This window comes from Oncorhynchus mykiss, chromosome 22 (genome assembly GCF_013265735.2).
Source record: "Oncorhynchus mykiss isolate Arlee chromosome 22, USDA_OmykA_1.1, whole genome shotgun sequence".
NCBI lineage: Eukaryota > Metazoa > Chordata > Actinopteri > Salmoniformes > Salmonidae > Oncorhynchus > Oncorhynchus mykiss.
In genome coordinates, this window is record NC_048586.1 from 7,090,070 (window position 1) to 7,109,940 (window position 19,871).

A 19,871-nucleotide genomic window follows, 5' to 3' on the forward strand; every position below is an offset into this window, starting at 1 on the left:
ATTCCAAGCACCACCCTAATTTTGAAGCTTCCTTTCTGTTATTCAAACTTAATCAGCATGACAGAGTGATCTCCAGCCTTGTCCTCATCAACACTCACACCAGTGTTAACGAGAGAATCACTGACATGATGTCAGCAGTCCTTTTGTGGCAGGGCTAAAATGCAGTGGAATTTTTTTTTTGGGGGGGGGGGATCAGTTCATTTGCATGGCAAAGAGAGACTTGGCAAAAAATTGCAATTCATCTTATCACTCTTCATAACATTCTGGAGTATCTGCAAATTGCCATCATACAAACTGAGGTAGCAGACTTTGTGAAAATTCATATTTGTGTCATTCTCAAAACTTTTGGCCACGACTGTACAGTGTCACCCACAACAGTTAAAACATTTATTGCGTTTATTTATTCAACCTTTATTTCAACAGGAACTCCTATTGAGACCCAGGTCTCTTTTACAAAATCCAATCAATAAAAAGTAATACAATCAATCAAAAAAGTTTCACCAACATGTCTCTGCCCAGCTTTGCCTGAAAGGTCCAGATGCTAAGAAAGTCCATTAGAAACCAGGTTTCTCACATGTAGATGTTAATTGCCCTAATATTGCAGCCTTTCGTCTTTTGCACACACACACACACACCAATTCTCTCTGCATTAACCCTTTGTGCTGTGCTCTGTCTGGCCCTCTGCAGGACTGATACGATGACAGGATGCTGGTGGTCTTCTGGATGTCAGGCTTCTTTTTCACCCAGGGCTTCCTGATGGGTGGCCAGCAGAACTGCTCCAGCAAACACACTATTCCATCGACCTTGAGGTGCTCCATGACAAAGAGTACCGCCAGCCCCCCAAAGATGGTGAGACAGACAGAGGGGGAGGGAGGGAAGAGTGGGTGAGAGAGGGCAGGAAGAAGTAAAGGGGTGAAGTTTAAAAAGAGATGAAGGATGAGATTTCTCATGATTAATCAGGAATTCTGCTTTTCTGACACAATCCTCCATTCATTGAAACTGAACTGTTCCCTAGTCAAAATCCTGATTTTTAATGGTATCTTGAACACAGGTTCCCAGCGTGAAGCATGGAGGTGTGATGTGCTTTGCTGGTGACACTGTCAGTGATTTATTTAGAATTCAAGGCACACTTAACCAGCACGGCTACCACAGCATTCTGGTTGGCGCTTGGTGGGACTATCATTTGTTTTTCAACAGGACAATGACCCAACACATCTCCAGGCTATGTAAGGGTTATTTGACCGAGAAAGAGAGTGACGGAGAGCTGCATCAGATGACCTGGCCTCCACAATCACCCGACCTCAACCCAATTGAGATGGTTTGGGATGAGTTGGACAGCAGAGTGAAGGAAAAGCAGTCAACAAGTGCTCAGCTCTTGGGAACTCCTTCAAGACTGTTTAAAAAACATTCCAGGTGAAGCTGGTTTAGAGAATTCCAAGAGCTGTCATCATGGCAAAGGGTGGCTACTTTGAAGAATCTCAAATATAAAATATTTATTTAACACTTTTTTGGCTACTACATGACTCCATTTGTGTTATTTCAAAGTGTTGATGTCTTTACTATTATTCCACAATGTAGAAAATAGTAAAAATAAAGAAAAACCTTTGAATGGGTAGGTATGTCCAAACTTTTGACTGGTACTGTATATATATAAAAACAGTTTGACTGGTGTGCACCATCCTGTGTTCAAGTTTTAACTAGCATACAGTAAAGTGTGATATAACAGTTCCTTATGTATGGTGCATAAATCACTATGTCAATTCCCAAAAACGCTGTGCTTTATAAAGGGTGACATAACATTATTTTATGACATAATGTTGTTACTAATAGGCTAAACCTACCCAACACCAGTTTGTATAAAATTGGATTCCCATCTACAGTCAATGTTCCATCATTAGGCAAGTAACTAATAAAGAACATTTGTGTGAATAAAGACAGTAGTGAATAAATAAAGTAATATTCTTTATATACACTAATGCTGTCTTTCGAAAGCTGTCTATATATACACTAATGTTATATTCACATGTGCCCAGTACATGACGGGTACAGTTCTAGTGTGTCATAACAGATTCTCCAGGCAAGAACACACTCTAGGCCAGGTATGGCAGTTGGATCACGAGTTTCACACAGTTTACTTTAGGTATGTTGTCTGAAAACTTGAGGGGAGGGTGCAAAATGTGAAATAACCGACTGGTGTTATTGGTTGAGCTTAGCATGAAACATGCTATAGGCCTCATGTGAAAGTAACACCTGCACTGCTCCAGACAAGAACACAATCTTTCACACTATAAAGCACAGCTTTTTGGGGAATGTCACACTTTATACTGTAAGGGGTGCGTAACTGGTGGCAGTGAAGTCAGACGCAGGAGAGCAGAACTAGGTAATAGCCGGAGCAGTTTAATTTCAAAACGAAACAGCATAAAGAAAATAACAACATGGGTACAAAACCCGACGTGCACCAGTAACCATGTGCACAAGCACTTACAACAAACAATTCCACACAAAGACATGGGGGGAACAGAGGGTTAAATACACAACACTAAATGAGGGAAATGAGAACCAGGTGTGTAGGAAAACAAGTGGAAAATGAAAAGTGTATTGACGATGGCTAGAAGACCGGTGACGCCGACCGCCGAACGCCTCCTGAACAAGGAGAGGAACAGATTTCAGTGGAAGTCGTGACATATGCATCCATTTATACAGTTTGAAATAAGTGTTATGTGCTTATTAAGACTTTATGTGTGCTATATGAAGCCTTTATAAGTTGTTGTTAATTTAAAGAGGGAGCTTATCAGTAAATATCTGTTTTATAAGGTATTAGTGTGTTTGAATCCTGGCCTCAGTCTTGTCATCCTGATGTTTCCTGCAAATGATTCGGTGTCAGCTGAGTTCCCACTGCAAGTCAGGACAATGTCTCTTTCTTCCCTTGTTGTTGGGCTCCCGAGTGGGGCAGCGGTCTAAGGCACTGCAACTCAGTGCTTGAGGCATCACTACAGACACCCTGGTTCGATTCCAGACTGTATCACAACCAGCCGTGATTGAGAGTCCCATAAGACGGAACACAATTGGCCCAGCGTCGTCTAGGTTTGGCCGGGGTAGGCCGTCATTGTAAATAAGAACTTGCTCTTAACTGACTTGCCTAGTTAAATAAAATGTTAAAAAATAATATACACTACATGACAAGAAGTATATAGACACCTGCACATCAAACATCTCATTCTAAAACCATGGGCATTAATATGGCGATGGATCACCCTTTGCTGCAATAACAGCCTCCACTCTTTTGGGAAGGCTTTCCACTAGACGTTGGAACATTGGTGCAGGGACTTGCTTCCATTCAGCCACGAGCATTAGTGAGGTCGGCCACTGATGTTGGGCGATTAGGCCTAGCTGGCAGTCAGAGTTCCAATTCATCCCCAAGGTGTTCCATGGGGTTGAGGTCAGTGCTCTGTGCAGGCCAGTCAAGTTCTTCCACACCGATCTCAACAAACCATTTCTGCATGGACCTCGCTTTGTGCATGGGGTCATTGTCATGCTGAAACAGGAAAGGGCCTTCCCCAAACTGTTGCCACAAAGTTGGAAGCACATAATCGTCTATAATGTCATTGTATGCCGTAGCGTTAAGATTTCACTTCACTGGAAATAAGGAGCCTAGCCCGAACAATGAAAAACAACCCTAGACCATTATTCATCCTCCACCAAACTTTACAGTTAGCACTATGCATTTGGGCAGGTGGCGTTCTCTTGGCATTCACCAAACCCAGATTTGTCCGTCGGATTGCCAGATGGTGGAGCGTTCTTCATCATTCCAGAGGACGCGTTTCCACTGCTCCAGTCCAATGCTCGCGAGCTTTACACTCCATTCGACGCTTGGCATTGCGCATGGTCATCTTAGGCTTGTGTGCGGCTCCTCTGCCATGGAAACCCATTTTATGAAGCTCCCGACGAAACAGTTATTGTGCTGACATTGCTTCTAGAGGCAGTTTGGAACTCGGTAGTGAGTGTTGCAACCGAGGACAGATGATTGTTACCCGTCGGTCCCATTCTGTGTGCTTGTGTGGCCTACAACTTCGTGGCTGAGCCGTTGTTACTACTAGATGTTTCCACTTCAAAATTATAGCACTTACAGTTGGGGGCAGCTCTAACAGGGCAGAAATTTGACAAACTGGAAAGGTGGTATCCTATGATGGTGCCATGTTGAAAGTCACTGAGCTCTTCAAGAAGGCCATTCTACTGCCAATGTTTGTCTATGGAGATTGCATGGCTGGGTGCTCGATTTTATACACCTGTCCGCAACGGGTGTGGCTGAAATAGCCAAATCCACTCATTTGAAGGGGTGTCAGCATACTTGTGTATATAGCATACTGACATATGACTCACAGTGGTTTGAGGGGATAAAGAATCATGGTTCCTTTTCCCATTAATTCCACCGGGCAGAAAGAGCGACGGATAATATCTTCCCATGTATCAGTGGATCTGAATGCAGAAAAACAGAGCACATTCTATCTATATTCTGTGTCTTAATTCCTACGAGGCAGCTCTTTTTACTCCTACGAGGCAGCTCTTTTTATCAGACTACAATACCCTATAGGTGCCGAGGAGAGTACAAACAACAACAAACAGCAGAATAAATGATTCTGCGCAGTTCAACCCAGGAGATTGTTCCCAGCTTTGTACTCAAAGTTCTATCTCAGGCTCTCATGCAGTTGCACCAAATTCAGCCCAAACTCGGCGTGTGCAATAACTAAGTTTGTTCACTCTCATCCTCCCTTAGTTTTCTAGGGGGCTTCTTAATTACAACTTGATATGGTGTATGAATAGTGTATTAAGTAAGAGATTAAAGTAGATTGCTAGTGGCAGATTCACGCAAGAAGCTCCCACACACAGTATAACTGATTGCTTTGTAAGTTCTCAGTTGATTTTTTCTTTACTCTCACAATGCAGACTGTTGAATAATGCACAAGCTTTCTGTTTTTAATATTCAGACATTTCAGGGCAATCTTATTAACAAAATCAGTTCTTGACAAGAGCGGAACTTAATTAAAAATGTGTTTATTATTTGTGGGGGAAAACACAACACAGTCAGCTTTGAAATGCTAATCTAACCGGCAGCTCCCGCTATTGAAATGAATGAGGGTTTATTTTTTGGAACTCAACAAACTCGCTTTGTGAGAAGTTCAGTGTCCCAGTTTATCCCTTTTGTTTTACCAGGCCTGCTAATGGGCCCTGGGGACTTGCTCACTCACTGCTATTGTATCACATTTTATGTCCCCAAATTTCCTACTGGTGACTGTCACGTTCTGACCTTAGTTCTTTTGTTATGTCTTTCTTTTAATATGGTCAGGGCGTGAGTTGGGTGGGTAGTCTATGTTCGGTTTTCTATGTTGTGGTTTTGTGTTTGGCCTGGTATGGTTCTCAATCAGAGGCAGGTGTCGTTCGTTGTCTCTGATTGAGAATCATACTTAGGTAGCCTTTTCCCACCTGTGTGGGGTGGGTGATTGTTTTCTGTTTTGTGTCTTCACCAGACAGGACTGTTTCATTTCGTGTCATTCTCTTTGTTATTTCTGTTTTAGTGTTCTGAGTTTAATAAATATCATCATGAACACGTACCACGTTGCGCATTGGTCCTCCGATCCTTCATACTCCTCAGACGAGGACGACAAACGTTACAGCGACTCAACATTTGGACAGTAAAATGACATGAAGTACAATTACCTAACTGTTTCATCCTCTGCTATTGTCCCAACTTCCTTCCCCACCTTAATTTTTCCCTCTTTACTAAAACCGATATCCCACCTTTTATATTCTTCTCATCATTTTCCTCATGTCTACTCCTTGTGTTAATTAAAGTAACAGCATTGAAGTTGTCATCTTAAATCAGCCATAACTCCCTCTCTGCTTGTACCCCCCTCCTCTCTCCATTATTGTCCTCCATCCATTCTCCCCTCTGTAGCTCCGGAGATAGGCAATCCAAAGAAACCAACTTTGCCACGGTCGCACACAAGCTGGCTGAAGAGAGATACATTTGCTAAATAATTTATCCAACTCTTCCCGCCTGCGAACACACACACACACACACACACACACACACACACACACACACACACACACACACACACACACACACACACACACACACACACACACACACACACACACACACACACACACACACACACACACACACACACACACACACACACACACACACACACACACACACACACACACACGACACCCACATCAAACCACACCCCAAAACCAACTCACGTTTGAATTCAGTCATGGCAGTTAGCGTCTCTTAATGAACCAAATGTATAACAATGCCAAATCAGGAAGTGCAGTCGCCCTTTAAGAGCCAATTAAAGTAACAGCATTGAAGTTGTCATCTTAAATCAGCCATAACTCCCATTGTGACACGAGGAATGGAACAGAGAATGGCAATAAAATGCAAGCTTCCCACATTTTTTTGCCTATCTATCTATGGGTAACAGGGTTGATGTGTTACCAAATCAAATGTTATTAGTCACATGCGCCGAATACAACCTTAAAGTGAATTGCTTACTTACGAGCCCCTAACCAACAGTGCAGTTTAAAAAAAAATACGGATAAGAATAAGAGATAAAAGTAAGCCGTGAAAAATAACAATATAAACAGGGGGGTGCAGGTACAGGGTTAATGTGTGGGGGCACCGGTTAGTTGAGGTAGTATGTACATGTAGGTAGAGTTAATTAAAGTGACTATGCATAGATGACAACAGAGTGGCGTTGGTGTGGAGAGGGGGGAGTGCAATTCAAATAGTCTGGGTAGCCATTTGACTAGATGTTCAGGAGTCTTATGGCTTGGCTGTCGAGAAGCCTCTTGGACCTAGACTTGGCAATTCGGTACTGCTTGCCATGTGGTAGCAGTCTATGATTAGGGTGGCTGGAGTCTTCGACAATTTTTAGGGCCTTCCTCTGACACCACCAGGTATAAAGGTCCTGGTAGGCATGAAGTTTGGTCCCAGTGATGTACTGGGCCGTTCGCACAACCCTCTGTCGTGCCTTGCGGTCGGAGGCCGAGCAGTTGCCATACCAGGCAGTGATGCAACCAGTCAGGATGCTCTCGATGGTGCAGGTGTAGGACTTTTAGAGGATCCGAGGACCCATGCCAAATCTTTTCAGTCTCCTGAGGGGGAATAGATTTGGGCCATGCCTGGACCATGTTAGTTTGTTGGAGATGTGGACACCACGGAACTTGAAGCTCTCAACCTGCTCCACTGCAACCCCGTCGATGAGAATGGGGGTGTGCTCGGTCCTCTTTTTCCACAATCATCTCCTTTGTCTTGATCCCGTTGAGGGAGAGGTTGTTGTTCTGGTACCACACGGCCAGGTCTCTGACCTCTCTATAGGCTGTTTCATTGTTGTCGGTGATCAGGCCTACCACTGTTGTATCATCAGCAAATGTAATGACGGTGTTGGAGTCATGCCTGTCCATGCAGTCATGAGTGAACAGGAGGCACAGGAGGGGGCTGAGCACGCACCCCTGAGGGGCCCCCATGTTGAGGGTCAGCGTGGCTGATGTGCTGTTACCAACCTTTACCACCTGGGGACAGCCCGTCAAGAAGTCCAGGATCCAGTTGCAGAGAGAGGTGTATAGTCCTAGCTTATTGATGAGCTTTGAGGGCACTATGGCAATGCTGAGCTGAGTCAATGAATAACATTTTTACATTGGTGTTCCTTTTGTCCAGGTGGGATAGGGTGTTGTGGAGTGCAATAGTGACTGCATCATCTGTGGATCTGTTGGGGCGGTATGCAAATTGGAGTTGGTCTAGGGTTTCTGGGATAATGGTGTTGATGTGAGCCATGACCAGCCTTTCAAAGCACTTCATGGCTGCAGACGTCAGTGCTATGGTTGGTAGTCATTTAGGTAGGTTACCTTAGTGTTCTTGGGCACAGGCACTATGGTGGTCTGCTTAAAAAATGTTGGTATTACAGACTCGGACAGGGAGAGGTTGAAAATGTCAGTGAAGACACTTGCTAGTTGGTCAGCGCATGCTCGCAGTACACGTCCTGGTAATCTGTCTGGCCCTGTGGCCTTATGAATGTTGACCTGTCTAAAGGTCTTACTCACATCGGCTGCGGAGAGCGTGATCACACAGTCTTCCGGTACAGCTGGTGCTCTTACGCATGTTTCAGTGTTATTTGCCTCGAAGCGAGCATAGAAGTAGTTTAGCCCGTCCGGTGGGCTTGTGTCACTGGGCAGCTCTCGGCTGTGCTTCCCTTTGTAGTCTGTAATGGTTTGCAGGCCCTGCCACATCTAACGAGCATCAGAGCCGGTGTAGGATGACTCGATCTTATTCCTGTATTGACTCTTTGCCTGTTTCATGGTTCGGCGGAGGGCATAGTGGGATTTCTTATAAGCTTCCGAGTTAGATTCCCGCTCCTTGAAAGCGGCAGCTCTAGCCTTTGGCTCAGTGCAGATGCTGCCTGTAATCCATGGCTTCTGGTTGGGGCATGTACGTTCGGTCACTGTGGGGACGACGTCATCGATGCACTTATTGATGAAGCCAATGACAGATGTGATGTACTCCTCAATGCCATTGAAGGAATCCCGGAACATATTCCTGTCTGTGCTAGAAACAAAGCCTTGTAGCTTAGCATCTGCTTCATCTGACCAGACTTTAATTTTTGCTTGTAAGCAGGGATCAGGAGGATGGAATTATGGTCAGATTTGCCAAATGGAGGGCGAGGGAGAGCTTTGTATGCATCGCTGTGTGTGGAGATAGGTGGTCCAGAGTTCTTTTCCCTCTGGTTGCATATTTAACTTGCTGATAGAAATCTCCCTGCATTAAAGTCCCTGGCTACTAGGAGCGCCACCTCTGGGTGAGCATTTTCTTGTTTGCTTATCGCGGAACACAGCTCATTCAATGCTCTTAGTGCCAGCCTCTGACTGTGGTGGTATGTAAACAGCTACAAAGACTATAGATGAAAACTCTCTCGGTACATTATGTGGTCTGCAGGTTATCGTGAGAAACTCTACCTCAGGCTAGAAAAACCTTGAGACTTCCTTAGATATTGTGCACCAGCTGTTGTTTACAAAAATATATAGACCGTTTCCCCTTGTCTTACCAGACGCCGCTGTTCTATCCTGCCGGTACATCGTATAACCAGCCAGATGTATGTTGATATTGTCATCGTTCAGCCACGACTCTGTGAAGCATAAGATGTTAGTTTTTAATGACCCGCTGGTTGTTTAATCTTCCCAGTAACTCGTCCATTTTATTGTCCAAAGACTGCATGTTTGCTAGCAGAATTGAGGGAAGTGGGGATTTATTCGATCAACTCCTACTTCTCAGAAGGCAGCCTGCTCTCCGGCTTCTCTTTCTCGGCATCCTCTTCTCGCAGATCCCTGGGGTCGGGGCCTGTTCCCGAGGGAGCCGTATATCCTCTGCCTCGTCAGAATCGTGAAAGAAGAAAAAGGATTCTGCTAGTCCGTGGTGAGTAACCAAAGTCTAGAAGTTATTTTCGGTCATAAGAGACGGTAGCAGCAACATTATGTACAAAAAGAGTAAAAAAAAAAAAGATAAACAACGCAGATAAACAAACCAAAAACACAAATCGGTTTTGCTCGACCCGCTCCGTTTTTCAGCACAAAACACCAGAAAACGGCCTAAGAGATTAGAACCAGCCACCTGCTTTTACACTAGGATTTGATTATTATACAATATATATATATATATATATATATATATATATATATATATATATATATATATAAAAAAAAAACATTAAAAAAAGGAATAGTTTCACCATATTAAAATGAGTGTTCAGTTCCCGTAACAGTGTTTACATTAAAATGAGGGACAAACGTAAATGAATCACTAATGATGTGAAATAAATAATCTTAAAATATTACTTTGGGCTCAATTCAATGTATCGCTGAAGCATTAGATTGCGTGATTGAAATTCAAGGTAATTTCCGATTGAGCTGGCATATGCAGCGTTTTTCTGTGAGTGCAGTCTCCGCTAATACTGGAACATTGCCTTTAAATTTCAACCACGCTACAACGCTGATCTTCGGCGCTACGGATTTAATGCAGTTCTTTGTTACTGGAACAAAGTAACTTGGGGCTCAATTCAATCTGTAGAGCTGAAGACCTGCACTACAGCGCAAGATTGAAATTTAAAGGCTACGTTCCCACGTTCGCGGAGACTGCATTCACGGTAAAAGATGGATATGACGGCTCAATCGGAAATTACCTTTATATTTTTACACGGGTCTTCAGCGATTGGGATCGAATCCAGCCCTTTACAATAATGGTGAAACTTTGGGAAATGTTGGGGTTAAAAGTTGGTTAAAATCTACATAGAAGTTGAAAAAAATGCTTATTGTTGACACTTGCAAGTCTTTATTCATAGAACAAGTCTGATTTTATATAATTTTTTTATGTGGTCTATATTAAAGGGTAGTTCATTTTTTATAACAGGCCTTTAAAATACAATATTGGTGCACAATTTCTCCTTCAAAATTTTAAAGAGATACAAACGCCACTCTATTCCTGGAACACACCGGTCTCTAGTGTTTTAACATAATTTGATGTGGATCTTTTCTTATTTTCACTCTCACCGGCCACTGTAACCTCTACTTACTGATTGGGGCAGGATTCAATAAGATTAGCATTAACCTGCTATTAACCGGGTTTTAGCTGTCATTTACAAGCTGCTCCCAGTGTTATACCCATTGCGGACACTGCCATTTGATGCATGGCATGCAAGTAGCATTTGTAGAAATCCCATGCAGTCGTGTTTAAAGTTCAAACACTGGTATGTGTTATGTAATTAATCTATACCTTGATAAACTGATAGAAATCCTTATTTTGTTTAATGACTTAATTTAAGTGGCATTATTTCTATATAGCCTACACTCTCATTCTGAACTCTCTGACATGAGTGGGATTTAAGGTTGGGTGTGGTTTTGTGACAATGACCACAAGGGCAGCCACTCACCGACTTGACAGATCCAACACAGGTACACCTCTGGCATAGCCTAAACAAATGCTGCCGTTTATCATGGGTTGACACTGAAATTATTGAAACAAGGTGGATCGATTGAATCCCGGCCTATGTTGGGTAAGGGTGGAACAACAAATGTTTGGATTGGGATTCTAACTGGCGACCTTGTTGCAAACCGGTTTTTACTCCCTCCACCACCCTCCAACCTAGCCTGTTTTAAATTTGACTCACCTGTAAGCTTTCATCCAACCAATCACTTTGGTTCTGCCTTCGAGGTAATTCAGCACAACACTTTGAAAGTTTAATTCAATGTAAACTGTGGTGTTCTGAACTACCAGTTTACATTTGTCATTTAGCAGATGCTTTTATCCAGAGCGACATACAGGAGCAATTAGAGTTAAGTGCCTTGCTCCAGGGCAGAGATGTTTTACCTAGTCGGCTCAGGGATTTGAACCAGTGACCTTTCAGTTACTGGCCAAAAGCTTTTATCCGCTAGGCTACCAGCCGCACCCAGTTGAAGAATGTTGTGATTTTTGGTGTTTAAGGACCAGACATGGGAAATGGGTTTAGAATATTTAATTGTGTGAAAATGAGGATTCAGGAGGGGAATGAGAATGGACCGGATGAAGCCAAGGGCTGCAGATGAAGAATCCGTGGTAGGGGTGGACTCTGTACAGTTTGGCTTGGAGTCTTGGCTTGCATTATCATACTGAAACATGAGGTGATGGCGGCGGATGAATGGCACGACAATTGGCCCCTTGATCTAGTCACGGTATCTCTGTGCATTCAAATTACCATTGATAAAATGCAATTGTGTTCATTCTCCGTAGCTTATGCCTGCCCATACCAAAACCCCACTGCCACCATGGGGCACTCTGTTCACAACGTTGACATCAACAAACCGCTCGCCCACACAACGCCATACACGTGACATACTAAATTCTCTAAAACAATGGAGGTGGCTTATTGTAGAGAAATGAACATTCAATTCTCTGGCAACAACTCTGGTGGACATTCCTGCAGCCAGCATGCCAATTGCACGCTCCCTCAACTTGAGACATCAGTTGCGTTGTGTGACACAACTGCACATTTTAGAGTGGCTTTTTATTCTCCCCAGCACAATGTGCAACTGTGTAATGATCATGCTGTTTCATAATCAGTTTCTTGATATGCCACACCTGTCAGGTGAATGGAATATCTTGGCAAAGGAAAAACGCTCACTACCAGGGATGTAAACAAATTTGTGCACAAAATGAGAGAAATAAGCTTTTTTGTGCATTTGGTATTTTAGGTATTGTATTAGGATTCCATTAGCTGTTGTGAAAGCAGCAGCTTCTCTTCCTGGGGTACACACAAAACACGACATAATACAGAACATTAATAGGCAAGAACAGAACGACATAGTTAAAATCAGCACAAACAGCCAACATATCAATACATACACACAATATCTAGGTCAAATAGGGTAGAGACGTTGTGCCGTGACGTGTGGCTTTATCCATTTTTTGAAACCAGGTTTGCTGTTCATTTGAGCAATATGAGATGGAAGTTCCATGCAATAATGGCTCTCATGAATTTGTTCTGGATTTGGGGACTGTGAAGACCCTTGGTGGCATGTCTGGTGGGGTCAGAGCTGTGTGTAAGTTGACTATGCAAACAATTTGGAATTTTCAACACATTGTTTCTTATAAAAAGTGTCTCCTCAACTTAACCAAGAAAGACTGGTCTACAAAGCATGTATATTAGCCCTCTGATTACAATGAAGAGCAAGACATGCTGCTCGGTCCTGGGCCAGCTGCAGTTGAACTGGGTCTTTTTACAACACTTGAGCACATGACTGGACATAAATGAAGATAAGGCAACAAAAAAAAAAAAAGCATGCATGACTTGCTTTTTGGAGTGTGGTGTCAAATAAGCAGAGCATCTCTTTATTATGGACATGTTTACAACTTTGAATCTATAGGTGTTGAACATGAGTTTACAATCTTGTCACACCAAGTAATTTGGTCTCAACTTGACCGACAGCCACAACATTCATTACCAGATCGGGCTGAGGTGTAGAGCTTAGGGAATGATTTGTGCCAAATACAATGGTCTTTGTTTTAGATGTTCAGGGCCAGTTTATGACTGGCCACCCATTCCAAAACTGACTGCAACTCCTTGTTAAGGGTTTCATAGCAGCCGTTTGATGGTCCCCCAGGTCCTCTCTCCTGAACTAGTGTTGATTCATAACACCATCAACAGGAGCAAACCTACCTTGAAGACGGTTGAAGAACGATGTACACGGGTATCGTGCTGTTCAGTACAAACGATCACGCAACATAGCAAAGCGTTTAATGAACGGAACACACCCTTGCCCTTAGAACAAGAAAGTTCAACTGAGCAACAATGACATTGTAAGTTCTCTTGAAGACTGTTGTAGTCTCAGGAAGATATATTATTCTAAAATCAAGCAATTTCATTTTTAGAAATTCCAGAATTCCTGGTTATTGCAAAAAGGTCACACAAAAGGGGCTCTTTGCAAACTTTATTTTCCTTTTGTAAACAATGTATCAAATTAATTAACCATGGACCTTCATATTATTTTGTATTTGCTGCTCCTAGTCCAGTAAAGAGATTCTGATATTCCTTGGGGCATGGTAATCTAAATGGTGGCTAGACACTTGTAACCATCTCCATTGCATGAAAAATGTATTGTTAAAAGAATATAGCGACATTGCAGGCACCTATTCAGCCCATGAAGAACATATTTCTATTTGTTTTCTCATGTTGAAAAACTGACTATGAAAATGAATTAACATTAATGTTCTAAAACACTAAAGCTCTACCAGTAGGCTCAGCAGGCCCCAAAGAAGTCCTCATCGCTACAGTTGATTGGTTTATTTAAAAAATAAACAAAACATTTGACTAGTCTTTTTAATTTACATTTTTCTATACAAAAGCAGAGAAACAATTACATCCAAAACATTTTCCTGTTCCATTTCACTCATGCCTCATGCATGATTCGATCCAATCAAGTACATTAGTTTAATGTGATTGACGATGATTCACAGCCAATAAGACAAGACGATGGATGTCACACAGTGACAGGATAAATGGAGGTTGCACATTTCAATGTGATCCAGCAGGTGAAGCAGCCAGGCTGGCTAGCTTAGCACTCGAGCAGCAGACAGCCAATGGAATGTCAGGAGGCGACGGCAAGCACAGAATTATGGTAAAGAAAACCCAAATGGGCCACTTTTGGCACAGTCGGCGTGGTGTCATATCTCATACACCCATTTAACCAAAGATATACAACTAATGATTGATAAAAAATAAAAATAAACAAATCAAAGGAACATCTGATAACCTTATAGTTATACGGTTTGATTACAAGTCGAATATCAATTACACAAGTGCAAAGTGTGCTAATTTGAACATATTCAAATATATAGACAAAGCATATTTTTAGCAGTGATAAAAAGGCCATTGACATGCTTGTTCTTTTCCAGATTGTTCTCTGACAATTTCAAAATGACACAGGAAAATGTATTATTTGACACAAGTACTTTCTTAAACTGATTTGGGAGAAATGATACACAACACAGTATCCAAACATCTCAGGGTTTAACAATACAAGTGACACTCTTTAGATTTGCACGGTTCCTGTGCTTATATGATGCTGAAAACAGTCTTAACTTGGGTATTTTGGTAAGGTAACTAGTGTAACCCCCATGTAATAAGCAAAGTTAATATACTTAATTCGCTCTCAATCTAATTGACTTCTGACTTTGCCCGATTGCGATGGGGGTAATCAAGACTTACAGTAACCCATTTAAAAATAAGAAAATACCACAACACAATGCATGGGTCATGTATTTGGCTACAAAAACAAGCTAGTGCCCTCAATAATGGAGTAAATGCAAAGTAACACTGTTTCTTCGACATAGTATTTTCTTCTATCTTAAATTCACATAGGACTTAGGGCATGCAAAGTTTCATTTTGTAAAATGTCAAATGTTTGTTTACAGACTATCATCAGTCCTCCAAAAGCAGCTGGGCAATATTTCTTGGTTCTTAATATATATCTAGGTAATCCAACTTTTTTTCTCCCATATCATTTCAGAGATCGACTCAGCGCTATGAATCAGTACCGCAGATATTGAGATGAGCGCGATGCTAGACTGCTCTCCAATAGTCACACAGAGTATCTGAGCATGTGCTCGGGTGCACTTTACACCACTATAACATGGTAGCTACAGGACCAAAGCAGTGGAGAACTTGAGGCCCATGCTTTAACACTCTTAGTTGTTGTGGAAATTGAGTTAATATTCTGTTTACTTTGTGCGTCGCTGAGTCTACATTTAACATCGGTCTTGAACACTCATAATGAAATGAAACGGACTGGAGCCTACATCCAAGTGAGTACCTAAAGTCGTACCTGATTTTTTTACCGTACCCTCAATACCCACAATGCTTCTCAAATTAGCCATAAAAACAAGACCAAAAAATATATAAATATGGAGACTGCTGCAAATGAACACCGAGACATTATAATTAGACACTCAATCGCTCTTTTAAGGTTGGGGTAGTAGCATTCACATTTTTTGGCAAAATGCATAGCTAAGCTGTGGTTCAATTGTTTTGCAGAGCAACAGGGCGAAGACCTTCAATACAGACCTGTTGACTCATGCAATGCCTGGGGACAAATTTGGGCTTTAGCACCACTTTCCTTTAACACTTCCGAGTCTACGGACTAGCTAGCTCCTAGCTACTCTATTACAGTGTGTTCATTGGCAAAGCCACCACAATGGACTTGGCACAGCCACGGCTTTAGACAATAAATGTTGATACACAGCGGGACAGATTTCACAAGTTTACGATGGATGGGGGCAATGGGAAGGCACCATAGGTGCACTAGGCATGGATAATGGGATAAGCCACAGGGTTGATAACAGATAAAGGGAGTGGGAACGACATAAGACGACACACTGCACAGGGTTATGATGGATGAGCAGAGGGCTGCTGGGCCATGACAGCTTCCTCTCTGTAGGGGAGGCCCGGTGGGAAGCAATCTGGAGAAATCTCCAGGGTAGGAGGTTATCCATCTTACACAGTCGGGTGAGGAACTTTGCCCACTATCTGAGAGAGAAGCTCAAAGGTTGTGGAGCACACCTGCTGATACTGAGGCGAGCCGCCGATATGTGAACTTATCTTGTCGACAAATGTATTTAGACCAATTGGAATGTGACATTCCTTTTGATTTGCTACAATGGGTTTCAGAGGAATGGGGAGAGTAATCAAAGTGTTGCTTGCATAAGCTAGTCTCCGAAAGGAAGGTGGCCTTATCAATATCAACTAAAGAGGTGTTTGTTGGTGAGTGTGTAACCTTGAGGTGTACCTTCAATACAGCATCTAAGCTACATGGGAAGGAGCATAGGATAGAACTTAGGAGCTGAAAGGAATAACTCAATGGGACAGAGAAAGGCAACAGAATGGGGGAATATGTATAAGCCACTGCTTTGAGCTACGGAATGGAGAGGCACAGGGAGCATGAATGAGAGCTCGATCACTATGCATGCAGGACACTGGACCACCACAGAACAAACAAAGCACTTTTTAAAGGCCAAAAAAGTACAAGTAGCGACAACCTCACATTCGCCTTCCCTCGTACCAACCGGCCCCACCCTCCACCGCTAGAAGCCAAAATCAAAAACTATCTGGTCTTCGAAGATGGCAATGAGCAGCATGATGGAGAAACCGGTGAGCAGGCCAAGGTTCTGCAGGACAAAGTGGCCCAGCTGACAGCGCTTGTGTTCCTCGCTATCGCCATGGAGCATCTCTGGTAACTAGAGAGGGAGCAAGAGGTCACAATGTAGTCAGACACAATACAGGAAAATTAAGAGGGGACTACACTGTATTAACGTTAGACACTAGAGGCGATAGAGGCCATTCAACTGTACTGGACTTCGACATTAGGTGAGGTGTTACCAAACCTTATGCCCGTGATGCCATTTTGATTTTAGACAATTGTGACCCCACCATGACAAAATAGTTACGTAATCAACAGCCAGCGTTTACTTTTCTATTTGGGGCTATGACAGTCAATTACAATTTCAGTCAGTCAGACAGAATTTCAATCTGAAGGAAGTATGGTTTGAAGTGACAAATGCACCAGAGAGGTATTGAGAAGTTAAGGAAAACATCAGGGAAGATCATTAGGCAATAATTCTGTATGTGGAAAATCCCACCCCAAGTCATTTTGTTCTGATTTGATGCCTAGTCTCGTTCACTGTTCTAATAAGTCCTGCGCTTGTGAGCATAGTACGTGTTGTTAAGTCTTAACTTTCAGGAACCAGGTCATAATAGGTTAAAGCTCCAACCAATGAAAAGCCACATTTGTAGAAAAAACTGTAACCGCTCCGTTTATCCCAACCGCTAATAGCTTTCACGTAACTGCGGTTCTATGGATTAAGCAGCAAATTCAGTTGACTACAGATTGTATATTTTTTTTCTTGCAGCCCCATTTTCAAATCAGAACCCCCAGTTTGGTAATCTCTGCGTTAGGGGGTGGAAAGAGCCCACCCCCGAGTTTTGCTTCTGTGACTGAGTGGGAAGCACCATCAAGGGCTGTCACTATTTTACAGTAGTTGTCAATTTCTTCTTCTACAAGTTTATTGGTGGTCCGTAAACAAACTGAAAAGGTGCTTACCACCATCTACGGTGCTGGGATGTGTTTAGTCTGAAAAGGCACAAAGCCAAGGTTTGGTCATTTCATGCCACCTGGAGTGCTGCAATTTGCTCAGGACATAAATAATGAATTGGCTGATCCTTCCTGCTAACCAGTATGGAATTTTGTAATTAAACCACGAGGTCCCACCCTGCCGACTTACTTTAGAATGGCGAAAGCCTTCTATGGCACTGCCCATGTTAAAACAGGTTTTGTGAAATGGTTGAGATAGTTGTACAGTGAAACAAACTCACCATGTCCACCAGAGCCACATAGAGGAACATGCCAGCGGTGACGGCGAAGATCCAGCTGGTGACGTTGTGTGTGTACTGGCCCACGGCTGTGCCGATCATCATGCCCACGTAGGCCATGAGGGCAGAGAGTAGGTTATACACAATGGCCTGTTTCACCGACATGCCAGCCTTCAGAAGCACCGCAAAGTCACCTGGAGCCAGAAAAGCACAAGGATGACCGGGTAAGAATTACATGGGCTGGCCAACACGCATGTGACAGTATTCACTCAGTCACTCACCTCACACTTACTGTATGCAACCATTTGATACTCATCAATACCCACAAAATGGTGTTACTCGCTGATCATCAAGTTTGCTGACGACAAGACGATGGTGGGTCTGATCACTGACGACAATGAGACAGCTTACAGAGAGGTCAGAGTGGTGCCAGGACAATAACCACTCCCTCAACGTCTGCAAGACAACAGGAGCTGATCGTGGCCTACAGGAAACGGAAGGGCGAGCACGCCCACATCCACATTGTAGCAGGTCGAGAGCTTCAAGTTCCTCTGTGTCCACCACTAAGGACTTAATATGGTCCTCTCACACCAACAGTCTTGAAGGCGCAATAGCGCCTCATCCCAATCAGGTTGAAAAGATTTGGCCTGGCACCCCAGATCCTCAACTGTATACAGCTGCAGCATTGAGAGCATCTTAACTGGCTGCATCACCACTATTTATACACATGTATGTGGACACCCCTTCAAATTAGTGGATTCAGCTATTTCTGATGGGTGTATAAAATATAGCAGACAGCAATGCAATCTCCATAGACAAACATTGGCAAAATAATAACCTTACTGAAGAGCTGTGACTTTCAATGTGTAATAACTATGTAAAAAATGTATGAACGTGTTAAATTATTATATGACGTGCAGTCATATTCAGGTCCTGATTGGTCAACAAACATATTTGAATAGTGTTATATAGTATATTTTTTGATACGCAAAAGACCCAAATGTCGTAACATAGCAATACACTATATAACACTATTTGACGTGTCATATAACACTATTTGACGTGTCAAATATGCTTGTTGACACAAACGGAGTTCCATAGAAATCCTGGTTGAGAATGAAACGACTGAACAAATGAACAACAGCACAGCAAGTAAGTGAAAAAATAGATTTTGATTATGTTTTACTGGTAATGGGGACATAAATGCCAACAAAATAACTTTTTGGTCAGTGTGGTGTGTGTAACCTTAATTTAACTAGGCAAATCAGGTAAGAACAAATTCTTATTTACAATGAAGGCCTAACCCGGCCAAACCGGGACGACGCTGGGCCAATTGTGCCCTGCCCTATGGGACCCCCAATCACGGCTGTGTGATACGGCATGGATGTGATACAGCATGGATTCGAACCAGGGACTGTAGTGACGCCTCTTGCACTGAAATGTAGTGCTATAGACCGCAGCGTCCGTGTGTGTGCTAACTATTTAACTGTACTAGAATGCTTATAAGGCCACACACACACACAGTGCCTTCCGAAAGTATTATAAAGATAGTCACTATAAAGATACAGGCGTCCTTCTTAACTCAGTTGCCGGCTGGGAAGACTCAGGGATTTCACCATGAGGCCAAGTGTGACTTTAAAACAGTTACTGCGTTTAATGGCTGTGAAGGAATCCGGCAGAGATGAAAAAACATGCATCCTGCTTGCAATAAGGCACTAAAGTAAAACTGTAAAAAATTAACTAAATGCCCTCAATACAAAGCGGGCCTGGACATGTACAGTCACACTCCAAACTCCACTATGGCCAAGACCAAAGAGCTGTCAAAGGACAGCAGAAACAAAATTGTAGACCTGCACCAGGCTGGGAACACTGAATCTGCAATAGGTAAGCAGCTTGGTTTGAAGAAATCAACTGTGG

General features: G+C 42.8%; 1 protein-coding gene across 5 annotated transcripts in view; it reads right to left on the minus strand.

The window, feature by feature from the left end:
* Nucleotides 1-13,507: 13,507 nt before the first annotated feature.
* Nucleotides 13,508-19,871, minus strand: part of slc39a10 (solute carrier family 39 member 10) — a 64,806-nt gene continuing 58,442 nt past the window's right edge. For all 5 annotated transcript variants that reach the window (XM_036958569.1, XM_021578737.2, XM_021578740.2 and 2 more), the window contains 2 exons: nucleotides 17,958-18,148; nucleotides 13,508-16,822 (listed from right to left, as the gene is read on the minus strand). In XM_036958569.1, coding sequence (XP_036814464.1) covers nucleotides 16,670-16,822; nucleotides 17,958-18,148 — 344 coding nt within the window. In that variant the 3' untranslated portion in view covers nucleotides 13,508-16,669. The remainder of the gene's footprint in view (nucleotides 16,823-17,957; nucleotides 18,149-19,871) is intronic.